The sequence below is a fragment of the Notamacropus eugenii genome, chromosome 6 (genome assembly GCF_028372415.1).
Source record: "Notamacropus eugenii isolate mMacEug1 chromosome 6, mMacEug1.pri_v2, whole genome shotgun sequence".
NCBI lineage: Eukaryota > Metazoa > Chordata > Mammalia > Diprotodontia > Macropodidae > Notamacropus > Notamacropus eugenii.
In genome coordinates, this window is record NC_092877.1 from 107,406,364 (window position 1) to 107,424,640 (window position 18,277).

The following is an 18,277-nucleotide window of genomic DNA, read 5'->3' on the forward strand; positions in this document are numbered from 1 at the left end:
AAAGAATATATTTCCTTTCCATGGATCAGTATAGCCACATACAGAGAGGCCTATAGTAAAAGCACTGGCCACTTGATGATGCATTCTTTGGCAGTGACACTTCTTAAACAAATTACAATATAAAATGGCCTTCGGTCCAAGCAATGCCTGTCCACTTCTGCAGTAACAGTGGTGTAGTGGTGGAAAAGAATGCAGAACATTTTAAGCATCACAGGTTTTAACTGTCTGTAAGCATCAAATGAATTGTTAATACTCTCAATATAAACTCCTTGTCAACTGACTAATGGGTTGATCTACTGCTAGAGGAACTGAATCATTTCAGTCTTGATATTCTTACTATATAAAGCATCTTATCCCATAAGTAGATGACAAGAAAAATAAAAAACAGGCTAGTCTCTTGGCAAGAGTTAAGGAAGAGACCGTGGACATCAGCATGTGCCATTTGTATTCACACAATATCAAGAGAATTTGAAGAAAGCTTCCAGCATGTTCTGTCCCTCTCCTCACTATGGGGAATTTATTAGAGGACAGGGATAAGAGTCACACTGGATAGTCAGCCATGCATAGATTATAATCTGTAAATATTCATATCAATGAGATCTCAAATCCATAGGGAGTATGTGTGACCCATATGTAGAGTTTGACATTGACAGTCATTAAGGAAAGCTTCCTAGGTGAGATCTCCCTTGGTATAGGGCTAAGATTTGCTGTGCTGTCTCTGTCTTTCCTCTTACAAGGTCTTTTTAAAAAACAAAACAAAATATAACCATTATATTTTTATTTTTGTTAAACATTTCTCAATTGCATTTTTTCCAATATAGTTTTATTTATTTCATTAAATATTTCTTAATTATATGTAAAAAATGTATTTAGCATTCTTTTTAAAAATTGAGCTGTTAATGCCCAAAGGGCAATCAAACTGTGTATACCCTTTGATCCAGCAATATCCCAAAGAAATCAGAAAAAAGGGGAAAAGAACCTATATGTACAAATATGTCTATGGCACTTCTTTTTGTTGTGACAAAGAATTGTAAATTGAAGGGGATGCCAATCCATTGAGGAATAGCTGAACAAGTTGTGATATATGAATGTAATAGAATACTATTTTGTTGTAAGGAATGACAGGCAGGATGATTTTAGAAAAACCTGGAAAGACTTGCATGAGCTGATCCAAGTTGAAGTGAGCAGAACCAGGAAAATGTTTTACATAGTAACAGCAACATTGTGTGATGATCAACTGTGAATAACTTAGCTCTTCTAAGCAATATAATGATCCAAGACAATTCCAAAGAACTCATGATGGAAAATGTTGTCCATATCCAGAGAAAGAACTGATGGAGTCTGAATGCAGATCAAAGCATACTATTTTCACTTTCTTTTATGTGATTTTTTTTTCTTTTGGTCTATTTCTTCTCCCGCAACATAACTAATATGGAAATATGTTTTACATGGTAGCATATATGTAACCTATTTAAAATTCTCCCCTTCTTAAAGAGGATCTAGGGGAGGAAGTTTGGAACTCAAAATTTTTAAAAAGTGAATGTTGAAAATTGTCTTTGCATGTAATTGGGAAAAATGAAATGCTATTTTAAAAGAATAAAATTTTGAGTTCTAATTCTCTCTCTCCCTTTCACCTCTCTCCCATCCTTGAGGAGGCAAGCAGTTTGACATAGATTATACATGTGAAGTCATGCAAAACAGATTTTCATATTAGCCATGCTGCAAAGAAAACACAGAGCCAAAAAAGGCAAAAAAAATGTATGCTTCAGTCTGTATTCAGACTCCAATTCTTTCTCTGGAGGTGGATAGCATTTTTCCTCATAAATCTTTCCAAAGTCTTGGATCATTGTTTAGAACTGGGAATAGCTAAGTCAGTCACAGTATTGCTGTTACTGTGTACAATGTTCTCCTGGTTCTGTGCACTTCACTTTTCATCACTTCATATAAGTCTTCCCAGGGTTTTCTGAAAGCATCCTCCTTATCATTCCTTATAGCACAATAGTATTCCATCACAATCAGATACTACAAATTGTTCAACCATTTCCCGGTTGACAGGCAACCTCTCAATTTTCAGCTCTTTGCTATCACAAAAGAGCTACTATGAATATTTTTCTAAGTATTTTTCCTTTTTCTTTGATCTCTTTGGGATATAAACCTAGTAGTGGTATTGGTGGGTCAAAGGGCATGCACAGTTTTATAACCCTTTGGGCATAATTCTTAATGGACCATTTAACAATATGTCCAACTGTTCCTTGTTTCCCTAGACAGAATGATCACTTTTTAGGTGTTTTGAATGTTTAAGAACTGAAAATGGCAATAACTCCAAAACCAAAGACTGTGGATGGTCTATTCAGAGTGTAACAGCATCATTATTATTATTATTATTATTACTCACTAAAGACAAATTTGGAGGAGAATCTCCAGTGTGTGTAATCCTTAGGAAAGAAACTTAGACATTCTTAAGAAGAAAATGAAGGGGAGATAACCAACCTATGCTCAAGGACAATGAGTTCTAGGCCCTGAATTTTGTCTGCTAGAAACAAATCCTTTCTGTTCCACTCCTAATAATTCTTAGAAATAATTTACCAGCAGAAATCAGATCTGAAATGGATTCGTAGTTAAGTGTAAATAACTAATATTATATTACTCATTGTTTTGAGAAGAGAGTACTGTTAGGTAGTTAAGGAAAAATGGGGCAGAAAAATAGGAGCAGAAATTTTTTTTAACTCATTTGACCATGACTAACTTTGTTGACTTTCAGATTAATGGAAACATATACAAGTTGTGTTTTCAGAAGTGTTAGTGGTTTTATATGGTTCCATCCAGTTGTAGCTTCAGAGGACCCCTGGAACATGAAAATAATATTACTATTAACTGAAATTGAGGCCATTCTACACTGTGAATATGCATAACATATGTTAGCATATGTTGTCCATTTGTTTTCTATTTTATATCAATAACGGTAGCTGACTTGATCAGTGATGTGATATGACACTGAAGTTTTTAGTCTTATACTCATGTTCAAAAACTCCCTTTCAGTGCTGGGCTACATACTTGTAGCCTCTGCAATGGAGGCTTAGGCTGCTGGATTGCTTAAGCTTGAGAGTTGTGAGTTGCTGTAAGCATAAAACTGATTAGTTGTCTTCAATAAGCCTGTGACCAAGATGATGAACCACTGGAAATGGGGGTCCCTAAGCTGCAATTCCATCTTAGACAACTTAAGAAGATCCATTCTTGAAAAAACAAATTCCTTTCACAAGTAAAAAAATGTTGAAAATTTGGCGAAAAGGTCATTTGTCTGAAGATCTGAAGGTTTTAGTGGACAGTAAGCTCAGTATAAGTCAAATGTTACATGACAGCCAAATAAATCCAATGCAGTTATTGGAATAGGAGCTGTGGTCCAGGTGTATTCTGCCCTGATCAGTTCACACATTTTAGGAAAGACATTGATAATTGGAGAACATCCATAGGAGGGCCATCAGGATGGTGAAGGTTCCTGAATTCATTCCATATGAGGAACAGTGTAAGGCACCATAGGAATGTTTCATCTGGTGAAGAGAAGTTTTTTGTGGGGGGGAAGGGGGGGAAAAGAAGGACATGATAACTGTCTTAAAGTAATTGAAGGGCAGTTATTAAGGAGAGGAATTAGACATGTTCTCTTTGGCCCCAGAAGGCTGAGAACAATAGGTGGAAGTGACGGATAGGCAAAATTAGGCTTATTTTAAAGAAAAACTTTTAACTACCCAAATGCAGAATGTACTGCCCTGGGCAGTAGTGGGCTCCCCCTCATTGTACATCTTCAGGCAAATACTAGATGTCCATATATGAGATATATTGTAGGTGGGATTCTTGTTGAGTGTGGATTAAGCTAGATAGCCACCAGGGTCCTTTTGAACTCTAAAATTCTGTGATTAGGCAGTACATCAGTTGTCAAAATTTTCAAAATGAGTACCTTGGTTATATACTTTTCAATTCATTTCACGTATAATTTCTAGTAATTATTAGGGGTAGAACAGTCTGGATTTGTGTTTCCCCTAAATATATATATGAATATAATAGAATTATTTCCCCATTTATCATTGAAATTTTAAACATTGCATGACAGATTCGACTAATATATGTGTATCTGCTTTTTTAAATGAAATCTTTTCCTTTTGTCAACCTCTGAAAAGTATTAGAAATTAAATTAAAGGGATAATTTTAGTGTAAATCTCTTGGATTTGACAAAATTTATTATTTTATTAACAGAGAACGGGCTATCCAGGAGATGCGTCGACATGGTCTTGCTACAACTTCGTGGACCTCTTCTCCATCTAGATCTCCTTCACGTAGATCTCCTTCACGGAGACCTCCTTCACATAGGTCTCCTTCACATTCACCTGATCATTCACACCTGAGATAGGTAACAGAAAGGTATGTATTACATATGTGTATATGATCACTTATGTTGTATGCTTAGAAAATTAATACATGAATTTTCCAAGAAGACTGAAGTTTTTTCCTTTTAGAACACAAACTTTAAAAGCCATTTTCATTCATTCAGCATGTGTTAGAGTGTCAATAATAATAATAAAAACAGCTTATATTACATATTATTACATTTTACAGTTAAAAAATACTTTCCTATATTATCTCATTTAATTCTCACAGTAACTCTGTGAGGTAGAGTTGTACAAGTAATAATATCCTCATTTTATTAATGATAATAGTTAACAGTGTTTAAAGGTTTACAAACCCCCTTCCATAGATTAGCTTACTTGCTCCTCACAACCAGCCCGTGAGGTTAGGTGCTATTGTTAGCCTTATTTTAGAGTGAAGGAAATAAGGGATGAAGGAGTAAGTAAAGTATCTGAGGTAGGATTAGAACTTAGGGCTTCCTGAGTCCAGGTACTGTGGACCTTTCGCTGTTCAACTAAGCCACTTGTTTTATATTTCATTTTATGCCTGAATGTACTAATGCTTGAACAAGTGAAATAATGTGCCCGAGTCGACATATACAGAAGGAACAATAGAACTGAGAATGGAATCCTAATCTTCAGACTAAATTTGGTCGTCTAATCGCAACACCATAATATTATTACACCACTCCATCACAGACCCTGTGCAGAAATGCAAAGAAATGTAATTGATTGTTTCTGTAATCATGTTCATAGACTTATAGTATTTAAAATGAAAATTAGACAACAGTCCTCCTTCATTAAGTGCTTTTCATATGTGCCAAGCTCTAGCCTTGGTACTGAGTAGCATTTAGTAGCCAGGGTCCTTGCCTGCAAAAACCTTCTGGTCTAGTAGTGGGATAAGATAACACCTCTGAGAGCTGTAGAACAGAGCATGATACAATAAGAGCATTAGAGAGTTACAAGACAAAGTGCTGTGTGAGGTCTGAGAGCACATGGTGAGGGCATTGGGCATAGCTTCATAGAAGAGGTGGAGGTAACAGAGTGGATAGGAATTTATTACACATGAAAATTTTAATGATGATATGAGAAAATTTTAGAGCTAGCCTGAGGTAACATGAAGATGAGGAGTCCAGTGACTGATAGAGGCATTGTTTCCTCAGAGAAAAAGTGAAAAATAGTCGCTTAGGCTAGCAGAGTCAGGGAAGGCTTTGGGGAGTGTGCAATTTCCTCTGGATCTTGAAGGATGAAAAGAATTTGGATAACCAGGGAGGAGAAGGAGGGTAGAGGTAAGAGACAGGAAAATTCTTGTTTTTGATTTGTGTGTATTTTGTATGTTGATCCAGTCAGCATTTGTTAAGTGCCTTCTATGTGCCATGCACAGGTAGATGTTGGAGATACTAATACAATCAATGAGACAATTTCTATTCTAAAGAACCTTACATTTAAAACAATGAGTACCTACATATGTATCTTCAGAATAAATATAAAGAGAATAAATAAAACTAAATACAAATAAATGGTAATTTGGCAGGAAGGGTATTAGTAATTGGTAGAATCATGGAAAGCCTTCATGTAGAAAGTGATGTCTGAGCCACATTGAAATAAGAGAGGAATTCTGTGAGGTTCATTCCAGGTAGACAAGAGAGCAAGTGCAAAGGCATATAAGCAAGAGATGAAATGTGTATGAGGAACAAAGAGGAGGCCAGTTTGGATGGATTGCAGAATGTGGAAGTAGAAAGTGTGGGTACAGCATGTATTAAATGCCTACTATGTCCCAGGCAGTTGAGGAGGAGAAATAATGTTCAGTGAGGCTTGAAAAAGTGAAGCAGTGTTATGAAGGGCTTTAAAAGCTAAACAGAGAAATTTTTATTTGATCCTAGAAGCAAAAGAGAGCCACTGGAGTTGAATGAGGTAGGGGAGAAACACGATCAGATGTTTGTTTAAGAAAGGTACCTAGCAACACTATGTAGAAAGGACTGGAGTCAGAGAGAGATCTAAGGCAGGGAGACCAATCAGGAGACTACTGTAATAATACAGTTAAGAGATAATGAGGTCTGAACTAAGGTGGTTCAGATGGAGGAGTTGTAAAATTAGAAATGGCAAGGTTGACAAGTGATTGGATTGGTGTGGTACAGGATAGTGAAGATTCAAAGATAACAAGATATAAAACTGCAGAAGTGGCCCCTTCACCAGAAATAGGAGGGTTTAGAAGAGAAGATTTTTTGGGAAAAATGTTTTGTTTTGAACTTGTTGAGTTTTAGATGGATCTTTTATCTAGTCTAAATGCTTCATTAAATCATTGGTACTGTGGTATTTAAGCTCAGGATATAGCCTGGGCTACAACATGAAGATTTAAGAGTTATCTGTATGCAAGGTATTTGCAAGCCATGATGAGGTTACCAAAAGAGAGAAGAGGGCCTAGAGCTGTAACAGTGGAGAAGGAAACAGTAGATGGGAAATGGCTGAAGATTTGAGAAGGGTGGCAAAGGTTAGTAAGGTTGCCGTTAACTGGAGAATATGGGAGGTGTGCAGTCAAATGCACATATAAAGATTATGATTTTGGCAAGAAGTGCCACCTCTTAGATAGAGACTAAAAGGAAGGGAGGGAAGAGTGGGAAATAATATAAAAGGGTTTTGAGACAAAGAGAAAGAAAAACTAGTTTATGTCAAATAGTTTCAGTAAAGTAAGAGGCAAGTAGAGGTGAGGGCTGGTTTGGGAGACTTGGGAAGAGAAGAGGTTTGCAATAGTTTCTGTGGGGAATGAGATAGAGAATTAATTAGGAAGGAGCAAAAGCAGTTCAAGTTCAATGGCATGAATTTATTATGTACCTAGTAAGCACAGTTGTGTGAACTTCTAGTTCTGTTTAGCAGCCTGTGAGTTGGAGTAGAGGAGTCAGATCGCAGGTGTAATCCCAGAGCTTGAGTCTGACAAGAGGTGGGTTGTGATAGGGTGGGGATATTAAGGATTTAGGAGCAGAGAACAGTTAGAGATGAAGGGGTTAGCAAACTGAGAATGGAAAGTAAAGTCAAAGCAAGGCTTTAAAAAGTACTGAGGAGTAGAGGGTTGGAAGACATGATGAAGGTAAAGAATAGGTCTATGAAATGATAGGAAGTAATACTCAGAGAAATATCAGAATTTCTAGTAAGGAAGTGGAACACTTATATATATGTATTTTGTATCCTTTGGTTTGATAAGTGCATGGATAAATGGATAGAAAAGCATTTACTATGGGCCAACCACTATGTTAAGTACGGGAAATACAAAAAAGAAAAGCAAGACAGTTCCTGCTCTCCAGGAACTCTAATTAGGGGAGAGAGAAAAAACAAACATGTCTACTTGGGTTCAGCTGCAGAGCTAATAGAAAGGCCTGCTGGTTCCTAAGGTACTGTAGTAGAGTAGATGATAAAGCCCATTGTCCACCGTCTTACTCAAAGATAAATAATTGTTGCTCAAGTTGAGTGTCCATATCCCCAACCAAGACCTGTTGAGAAAGGGAATATTGTCCTAAAGACTAGAAGAGAGTATGGCCGTGTTACCACTGGTTGTCATCCACACTTGGCCCTGAAATCTTCCAGTAAGAGGAACCTGCCTATCCAGCTGAGGTGCCCATCCCATTTTTGGACAGCTCTTATTGCTAGGAAATTTTTTCTTTAGGTTAATCTGAAATTTACTTCCTTGAGAATTGATACCAGTTCTGCACTCCTTGGCCAAGCAGAACAAACCTAATCTCTTTTCTCTGAGATAACTCTTTAAATATTTGGAGATTGCATCATGTCTTGCCTACGTCTTCTTAAGGCCAACCATCTCCATTTCTTTCACTTGCTCCTTTTTTATCATGATTTCAAGTTCCTTTACCATTCTTAAGTGAATTGCCCAGACCTAGACATAACTCAGACATCTGACACAGTACAGCAAGATTATCAAATTCTTCATTCTGGGCATCACACTAATATTAATTTAGCCTAAGATCATAATAGTTTTTAAGCTGTTACATCATAATTGCTGCTTATATTGAGTTTTCAGTCCATTAGAACCTCTAGGTCTTTTTTCATATGAATTTCTTTCTTGTCACAACTTGTAGTTATGCATTTGGATCTTTGAACCCATCCTTTGTTTGAAGTCCTTGGTATCTACTCTCTTAAAATATCAGTCATATGTCAGGGATAGCCTAACATTCCCTGATGACATGGTTATTGCCTCTCCAAGCTTTAATCATCAATCAGTAAGTACTGTATGTACGTGTATACGTTACACACAAACACACATATAACTATATCTAAGATATATGCATTTGACATATTATATATCCTCAGAGGAAAAGGTATTGGCACTGGGTAAGGGGAGAAGGGGAGAGACCAGGAAAGGCCTCCTGAATAGGGTATATCTTGAGTTGAGTCTTGAAGGAAACCGTGAGAAGAGAGAGTCTTCTAATCATGGGGGACAGCCCAGGTGATAGAGTATTGTGTGTGAGGAATAGCAAGTAAGCCTTTATGCCTGTACCATGGAGTATGTTGAGGGGAGTGATATCTTTTTTTAAAGTAAGTAAATTTATTTGTTTTCAGTTTTTTACAATCACTTCCAAATATCTTAGATTTTTTCCCCCTTTCTTTCCCATTTTCCTCCCTCTCTCTTCTCCCCCTCCCTCCTTGAGACACCATGCAGTCTAGTATAGGTTCTACACATACATTATAATTAAATACATTTTCACCTTAGTCATGTTGCATAGAAGAATTAAAATGAATAGGAGAAACCATCAAAACAAAACATTGCAGAAGGAAAAATGGTTTGCTTTATTCTGCAGTCCAATTCCATAGTTCTTTCTCTGGATGTGGATGGCATTTTCCCTCAAGAGTCCATTGGGAATGTTTTTAGGTCCTTGCATTGCTGTGAAGGGCTAAGTCTACTGGAAAAATTCCTCACACACTGTGGTTGTTGCTGTGTACAAAGTTCTCCTGGATCTGCTCCTTTCACTCAGCATCAGTTCATATAAGTCCTTCCAGGCCTGTCTAAAGTCTGCCTGCTCATCATTTCTTATAGCACAATAGTATTCCATTACATTCATATACCATAACTTGTTCAGCCATTCCTCAGTTGATGGACATCCTGAGGGGAGTAATATTAAAAAGGCTAAAAATGTGGGAAGGAGCCACATTGTGAATAGCTGTAAATGCCTGAGGATCTATAATGTGTCCTAGAGATGGGAAAGAACCACTAAAGTTTTGTCAAGTGATCTGCATTTGATAGTCAGACCTGTACTTCAGGAAAAGTCACTTAGGTAGTTGTATGGAGGATGGATTAGAGGGGAGAGATTAGAGGCAGGGAGAGGATTAAGAGGCAATGCAGTTGTCCAGGTAAGAAGTGGTGGCTGTGAGAGTAGAAAGAATGAGATCTACATAAGGGATGTGAAAGTAGAAACAGTATAATTTTTCCACGATAGATTACTTGGGATGAAATCCAGGAGTTGAAGGTGGCACCATTTTTGACGATCTGGATGACTGGATGCATGGTGGTACCTTTTTACAGAAATAGTGGACATTTGAAAGAGGAGAGGGTTTGGAAAAAGATAATGAGTTTTAGACATGTCTGCCCACAGGACATTTATTTCAGTTGTGATAGAGAAGTTTGTGATATTGTGATATTCAAGTTGTGATATAGAAATAGTGCTGGAATGATATTTAGATATGACAGCTATTGGCATAGATGATAATTGGACATACAGCTTTGGTGAACTCATCAAGTGAGGAGGCAACAGAAAAGAGAGCCCCAGAGAGAGAGCCTTGGGTACACACTGTTATTGAGAATAAAGTGGCTAAAGATTCCACAAAGGTGACTGAGAAGCAGGCAAACAGGAGGAAAACCAAGAAGGAAAAACGTTACAAAAGCACAAAGAGAAGCGAGTATCCAGAACAAAGTAATCAGAAGTGTTCAATGCTGCAGAGAGGTCAAGAAGGACGAGAACTGAGGAAAGGCCAGTAGACAGGGCAGTTACAAGTCATTGGTAATTTCGAAAAGAGCCATTTAATCTGAGCAAGGAAGTTAGAAGCCAGGATGAAGAAAGTTTAGAAGAGAGTGCAAACACAGCTGAGGCAAGAAACGTGTGTGGCTTTTCCGGAGTATACAGCTTGGGGGAGGAAAAGAGAGATAGGATGAAAGCAGTGGGAATGGTAAGGCTGTTGTCTATTTTCACTAGCTTTTTCTTCCTCATTAGTCAGAATCAGATCCCAAATATCAGCATCTTTTCATGATTTTCTATGTGCTGCTGTTTTTTTTAAGCAGAGGGCATCCCTCACGGATAGCTGAACTGCCCTGTCTTGGCTCTGCTCTTTCTTTGTGCCAGCCTAGCGATATGTCAGGGATTCCTCATCCTTTATCTGAGCTGGTGTGGCCTGGCGTGCTGTACTTGCCTCCAAATACGTTGTTGTCTCTTTGGAGCCTTAGCAACCTGTTCTTGCCGCCACACTCCCCGTCCCCTTTGTTGTTTCATGTAAACTGTAAGGTGTCTCTCTTGCTATTTCTTCTGTCATTCTTATTGCGATCTATAGTATCTGATGTAGCAAGCTATACCTGAATACTTTTCTCCTGTATCCATCTTTTAATCAAGTCAACCATTCTCTAGTAACTAAGGTATTCCCAGCCTTCCTTGAATGCACTCCACCCCTAACCAGAAGCCCATCACTCTCCTATGCCATGGTTCAGAAAGGCAAATCGTAGCCAAAAGTATAATTTCCTAAGTTAGCTCATTCCCATATCTACTTTCTTTTCTGATGTCCTTCACTTCAAATTGCATTGGAAAAAACCTCCTGTGCCCCCAGATTCTTTATTTTACTGTCTGCAATTTTATAATCCTTAAAGAGGCTTCCCAGGATCCAGGGAATAAAAGTTCTTCTTAAGAAGAGATGAAAAAGACAAAGTTTACTGTTCTAGCTTTAGACTAGATGGTAGAGTGTCTTGAGTCAACTCTTACTTATCTATATAGTCACAATCAAGGCTCTCAGAACATAAGCTTCCTCCTCTCTCAAAAAGAGAGAATAATACCTGGCCTGGGACCTTACATGGTTTTTGTGAGGCTCTTGTGAGATACGGTAGGTAAAAATGTTTTCAAAACTTTAAAACAACATACTAATCTAAGGTCATCTAAAGTATCTGTCATAAAAGGATTTGATATTTATAAAGACCCTAAAGCCTAAAGGATCCAAAAATACATTTTAAATAAAGCACTGAAATTATGTCCCATCTATTTTTAATATTGATTTTATTATGTTTTAACTTTTTAAAATTGGTAAATCATGTATGTGTATACATAGAGTAAACTGCCAGGCAAAATATTTAATTAAACAAAACATTTAATTTGAAGACCATGAACATAAGAAGTTTATCACACTTTGTCTTTAACAATTTTTCTGAGTCGGCAGACCATACATATATTATACCTGTTATATATATATATACATATATAGTCATAAATGTGCTACAAATAGAACTTGAAATCAACTCTAACAGTTTAAAAACAGCCTCATATAGGATATTCCATAATCATTTTTTAAAAGCTCTTTAGCTCCAGTCATATTATTTTATCTGCAACTGAGATTTGATTCAATTAAGAAATTTCTGACTTTCATTTCTTTCCCCAATATGATGAATAACTGCAAAATTTTTCCCCAACAGAGTTGCTATCTTCAAAAACTAGGCCATATGGATCTTTTAAGACAGGAGCAATACTGGAAATATTAACTGGCTTTGAAGTACTTATTCCTGAAAATCATGAAGGTTAACATGGATTCTACCTCTATTGAGTTTTGTTTTAATCAATGAATACTTATGTGGAGAGATACTTTTTTCTTAATATACTTGTATACATTTTCATTGGCATGATATAGACAGAATATGTACTAGTTCTAATAACTGATAGGATTTGTGTGGTCTTCTCTGTTTTTAAATCAAATAGCTCCCCAAAGTTTATTTATACTGTGAACTAATATATAAGAATATGCAGGTTTTGTTTTGATTACCTATGTTTTATAGACACTCTAATATAAATATGTATACATGCAATGTTTTTGAAGTGTGTTTGCATTTTTCATATCTGTGTTTATAATTCACTATAACTTCCACACATCTGTGAGGAGTGGTCAACCTTAATGCCTTGCCATCACCCTTAATTTTTTTCTTCAAATGTAAAATGAACACAGGTTTTTGCTGCCTATCACTGGAATGGGGTGGTGATGGATTTATTCAGGTCTTATGTAGTAACAAGAGTCTATGTCAAGTAAATAATGACACATTATTTTAAAATATTTTTGTACTATCAGTGAGAAGTATTGTGATGAAGGTGCATGTTTGTGTATTATTTAATGTATTATAACACTTTATACTATCATGTGAACATTTTTTTCACAAATTTCAAAAATGAATCTAAAAGATTTCTTTTAAATGAGCTTTCACAAAAAGGAATGATCTAGAAAATTTTCCAGATGAAATTCTTCAGTGAATGAACTGGAAATCTTGAAGATTTAAAAACTCTACAGGGTAAATATAGTCAGGTAGTTTAGAATTCTCATGCAAGGCTTATCATTTTTTCTTCTCAGGTTGTATATCACAATTTATTTAATGTTTTCAAGTTATGCTTTCAAAGAATTTAGGCATGTGCAAGAAGTAACAAAAGGAATTTTTAAAAATACTTCAATTACCATAATAGTAAAACAAAGCTATACATATTGAAAAAAGCAGATACTTAAAATTTAATACAATGAAATAGTAAAAAACTAGTATAGAAAAATAATAGAGCTTAACCAATTATTTGAATATAGTCTACTTCTCACTATAGTTTAATAAATAAATTTTTGTTTTGTAGTGTTTTCTCATTTTTAAAAATCCTAATATTATGCTTTAAATATTTTCATATCTGAACTTTGCTCAATACAGATATATGCATGTGTGGTATGGCTTATTTTTCCACCTTATTTGATATTGTTTATATGCCATTTCACTAATATGAATTCTTGGATTGTTGCAAAATACAAACAAGAGGAATCTTATTGTTCCCAGTGTTATAGACAAGGCATTTAAATATCTAATTGTACACAGAATAAGAAAAATAATGGGTTTTGTACTATTTTATCTACTCCTCAATGTGACAATAGGAAATTAGCTATTTTATTTTTTATATCTTCAATTATAATTCTTATTTTTATTTATAATCATGATATCAAAAGTGGAAGAAGCAGTACTATTTTATCTTTTAAAATACAATGTGTTCTGATCCTAAGTATTTATTTAAAATCATGTAATTTGTTGGAGATATTTGAAAAAAGATGAAGTCTCTTTGCCCATTTCATTTGCACCATATATATGTATATATGAATTTGATATCATTTACAGTATTCTTACTAAATAAAATACAACAGGTCCTGTTCTAACAGATCTGTTAAAACATGAATAGGCCACAAGTCAAATATACTAAATTAGTTCCATGACATTTGTAAATTATCAAATAGCAAATATAAGACTACTTTGCCTGATTTTTGTTATTTGTTTGTTTTGTGAAAGCCATTCAAAAATATGCAAATAAATAGCAACTAATCACATTAGTTCATTATCATAGTTTTGTAGTATAAAATAAGAAAATACCATGTGATACCTGTTTATTAATGTAACTGTTAATTTTGGGCATTTTGTAACCTGTTAGAATGAAGAGATTAGACTACATGAGAGTGAGTGAAAAATAGATTATAAGAATTGTACTCTCAGATGATGGGAAATAAAGTTGGAAAAAATATATTTCATAGGTAGATAAAGAATAACAAAAAAATAGGCTAATAAAATACTTGTTTTGAAGCAGCTAAATATTAGAATACATTTTCTGGATTTGGTCCTTGAAAGATAGGTAAGGCAATGTAATGGGTATGTCAAGCAAGGGTAGAATTTAATTTCCACTAGAAGAGAATGTCAGATAGTGAGTGTGTGTGTATGTGTGTGTGTGTTTGTGGGTGTGAGAAATGCACAAGTTGGCATTAGATAAAATCAGATGAGATACTGCATATGAAAGCTTTGAAGCGTATATGAGTGCCAAACAAATGTTATTACTAGGAGTCACCCACATTTAGAAAAGCTAAAGATGTGACAAAAGTCAGCGGTCAACAAGCATTTATTAAGGCTTACTGTGTGTCTGGTGCTAAGCTCTGGGAATACCCAGTTCAAGCAGAAAGACAATCCCTGCCCTATACGAACTTATTCTCTAATTTGGGGAAAGCCAACATGTAAAGAGGAGCAGAAAGGGGAATGAGTCTGGAGAACAAAGGTCCTGGGAGCAGAGACATGCATGAGAGAATGTCCTAAGTCCAGTCTGGGGAGGAGTGAGATATGGCTGGCCTGGGCACTCCTTCAGTGAAAGTTCTAGGAAGAGGCATCCGGTCAGTGAGAGAGGCCACAGGGCTGGAGGAAGAGGTATCTGGGGCATGATAGAAGAAGCCCAGAAGGCATCCTGGAGAGGAATGAGGTCACTCAAAGTCTGAAATTTGTTCAGTCACGGAAGGATGAGGAGGAAGAAAAAACCCATAGGAGAATAGGTTAGGAGTACATATATAGGCTTGGGCTCACTCTTTCAGAGTAAAAATAATAAAACTTGCAAAATAATTGTTTACATCCATTTTCTCAAATTGGGAGTCACATTAGTGAGTGACTAAGCTTTAAATGCCTATTGTTCAACCCGTACCAACTCATATCACAATATTCAGACTGCTTTCTAGTTTTTTCACACTCTCTATTTTAATTATTGTTTCCTCCTCCATTTACTGACTTAAAGTGAAAGATGTCAATATTCTTTTATAAATAGCATGGGCATTTTTTTTTTTAGTGAAGAGGTTGAGTAAGAAGGTGTTATACAAGTAAGTCAAAAAGCATGTATTAAGTGCCTTGCTGTATATCAACCACTATCCTAACCCTGAGGGATATTAAAAAAAAAAGAGGCAGGGGGAGCAACTAGGTGGTTCAGTGAATAGAACACTGACCCTGGAGTCAGGAAGACCTGAGTTCAAATCCGGCCTCAGATACTTAATAGCTGTTTGACCCTGAGCAAGCCACTTAACCCCAAATTGCCTCCAAAACAAAAAGGGGCAGGTGTGTGGAAATCAGTTCCTGATTTCAAGGAACTCTCATAGTTCAGTGGGAGAGAAAACATGTCAACAGCCATGTACAAACAATACACATAGGTTTAATTATAAACAATCAACAGAGGAAAGGCTGTGGCATTAAATGGGATCAGGAAGGGCTTCTTGTAGCAAGATGCATTTTCAACAAGACATGAAGTCAAGAAAGCCAGGAGGGAGGGAGTTCCAGGCATAGGTTATAGCCAGTGAAAATGCTCAGTAGGATAGTGTCTTGTGTAAAGACTAGCAAGAATGTCAGTGTCCCTGGACCAGAGGCTGTGGAAAAGGAGTAAAAAGTATAAGAAGACTGCAAAGGAAGGAAGGAGCAAGGTTATGAAAGGCTTTAAAAGCCAAATGTATTTTATATTTGATCCTAGAGATGATGGTGAGCCACTGGAGTTCATGGAGCCTGGGACTGAAGTAGTCAGACCTGCACTTGAGGAAGATTGGTTTGGGAGCTGAGTAGAGAATGAACTGGAGGGGAAATAGGGGTTAGGAAGGCCAACCAGAAGGCTACTGAAACAGTATGGTCATGAGGTGATGTGGGCCTGGGCCTGAGTTTTGGCAATCAGGAGATAGAAGGGGGTTGTGTACAAGAAATGTCACAAAAGTAGAATTAGTAGGGCATGGCAAGAGATTGGGTATGGGGGTGAGGGGTAAAAAAGAGTAAGGAGTCAAGAGTGATACTTAAGTTGTGGGCCTGGGTAACTGGGAGAATGGTTGTACCTTCAGTAGTGAAAGGAAAGGAAGAGGAAAGAACTGAAGGAGAAAGACAGTTCTCTTTTGTACATGTTGGGTTTAAATTTCTATAAGATATCCAGGTCAAGATGTCCAGTAGGCATTTGGAGGGGTGAGACTGGAAGTCAGTAGAGAAGTTATGGCTAGATTAATCTGAGACTCATTTGCCTATGGATGATAATTGAATCCATGGAAGCTGATGAGATCACCAAGTGAAATTCAATGGATGAAAAAGAAGAGGGCTCAGGACTGAGCTTTGGGGGATCCCTATGGTTAGTGGGCATGACTTATACAAAGATCAAGCAGAGGAGTTTGAGGAGCTTTCAGAAACGTAAGAGAGGAAATGAAAGGTTTTAGAACTTGCCCAGGGTCATGAAGCCAGTACATATAATCAGGCCTTGAACTTGAGTCTTCCTGGGTCCAATAACATCTTTAAATTCATTACACAATGACATTCTCAATGTTTTCAGTGATATTCAATATTTACTATACCCAGCACTTTTCAAATTACTTAAGATGATATATGAATTAGATTACTGAGTAATATGATAAGCCTTTGAACTCTTTTCATTTCTTAACTCCAACATATTTTTGCCAACTTTGGAGTCAAGTATCAAAGCATATTTTGACTAGATTTGGAGGATTTTATCAAGTTCTTTATGCAATCTCTTCTCTTTATTTTCTTCATTAGAAGTAGTTAAAAATATTTTCATGATAATCTTGCATATAGCATTCCAAGTACGCACAAGTTATATGATGATCCACTGGAGGAGTCTGAGGAGTGATCAGGGAGGAAGACAACTAGGAGAGAGCAGCAGCATGAAAAGAAGATAAAAGAAGGTGGGATCAAGGAGAAAAGGGGTGACCCTTTTGGCACCTGTGGCAGAGGTCAGGAGCGATGAAGATTGAGAAAAGGCCTTTCGATTGGACAACTGAGATCATTAGCCAGACTACAGAGAATTAAGAGAGGGAAGGAAAAGCAAGTGAAGTTGCCTAGGAGTTTAGTCATGAGAGGGAGGAGAGACTGGGCAGCCAGTGGTTAGTGGGAATGGATCAAGTGAGGGTTGTTTGGAGGATGTAGGAAACATGGGCATGTCTCTAGGCAGTAGGGGAGCAGCCAGATGTGAGGGAGGGATGATGGAGGAGGCAATCTTCTGGAGAGGACAGGATGGAATGGGATCCCTTGTACTTATAGAGGTGTTTTGCCTTGGCAAGTAACACCAACTCTTCATGTAAGACAGGTAAAGGAGGCAGTGGGAGAAGACTGAGTGATAACATGAGGAAGATAGATGAGAAAGCTCTTAGTAAATGCCCTTAGGTGAAATATGAGGCAAGGTTTTCAGCTAAAAGGGTGGGGAGAGACATTTGAGGAAAGGTGAAAAGGTTTGGAGAAGCAACTAGTCTAGGATAGTGGATCAACTATGGAGGTGTAAAAGGATTATCTTGCCCACAGTTTCATGATCTTCTCTTATCTCTTTCCATGCACAAGAATGAAGTGGGGTATTGCCAGAGTACAAGTTCAAAGGACTTCAAATCTCCACCTTGCATATTTGTGATATTAAAAAGATAGATATAAAAGATGTTTAAATAGTTTTTGATTCTGTGCTAGACACTAGGGGCAAAGAAAGTTAAAGAAAATACTAGTTTTATTGTATTCTAATAACTTAGTGTTACATTGTGGTATTGCCTGTGTTTATATTTTTCTCAACTAAGAGGTTAAAGATGCTAAAATGATCTTGAAATAATGGAATTGCTAATTGGGATAGGGTGCTCCCACTTTTCACTGTGGTTCTATATGAAGCATCCGTCTTATAATACAATGCTTTGCAACCTGGGGCCATCAAAGTTATGGCATTTTGCCTTGTGAACACATGTGTGGACCAAATATCATTTTGTCATTAGGTATTTTCTCAGTGGGCTTTAATAGTGCACCTACTATTGTGTAGTTGGAAACCATTTCTCTAATGTTTGGAGTGTTAAGAAAACTGATTGCC

The 18,277-nt window shown here is 36.8% G+C and overlaps 1 protein-coding gene across 7 annotated transcripts in view; it reads left to right on the top strand.

The window, feature by feature from the left end:
* CEP135 (centrosomal protein 135) overlaps positions 1 to 18,277 on the top strand; it is a 277,569-nt gene that overhangs the window by 94,267 nt on the left and 165,025 nt on the right. For 6 of the 7 annotated variants that reach the window (XR_011969605.1, XR_011969600.1, XR_011969602.1 and 3 more), the window contains one exon: positions 4,249 to 4,413. Coding sequence is in view for 1 of the 7 variants with exons in the window: in XM_072620822.1 (XP_072476923.1) it covers positions 4,249 to 4,402 (154 nt within the window). In the remaining 6 variants the exon portion in view is untranslated. Of the gene's footprint in view, positions 1 to 4,248; positions 4,414 to 12,066; positions 13,986 to 18,277 lie in introns of those variants that run through there. The other variant, XM_072620822.1, reaches the window with a different exon arrangement.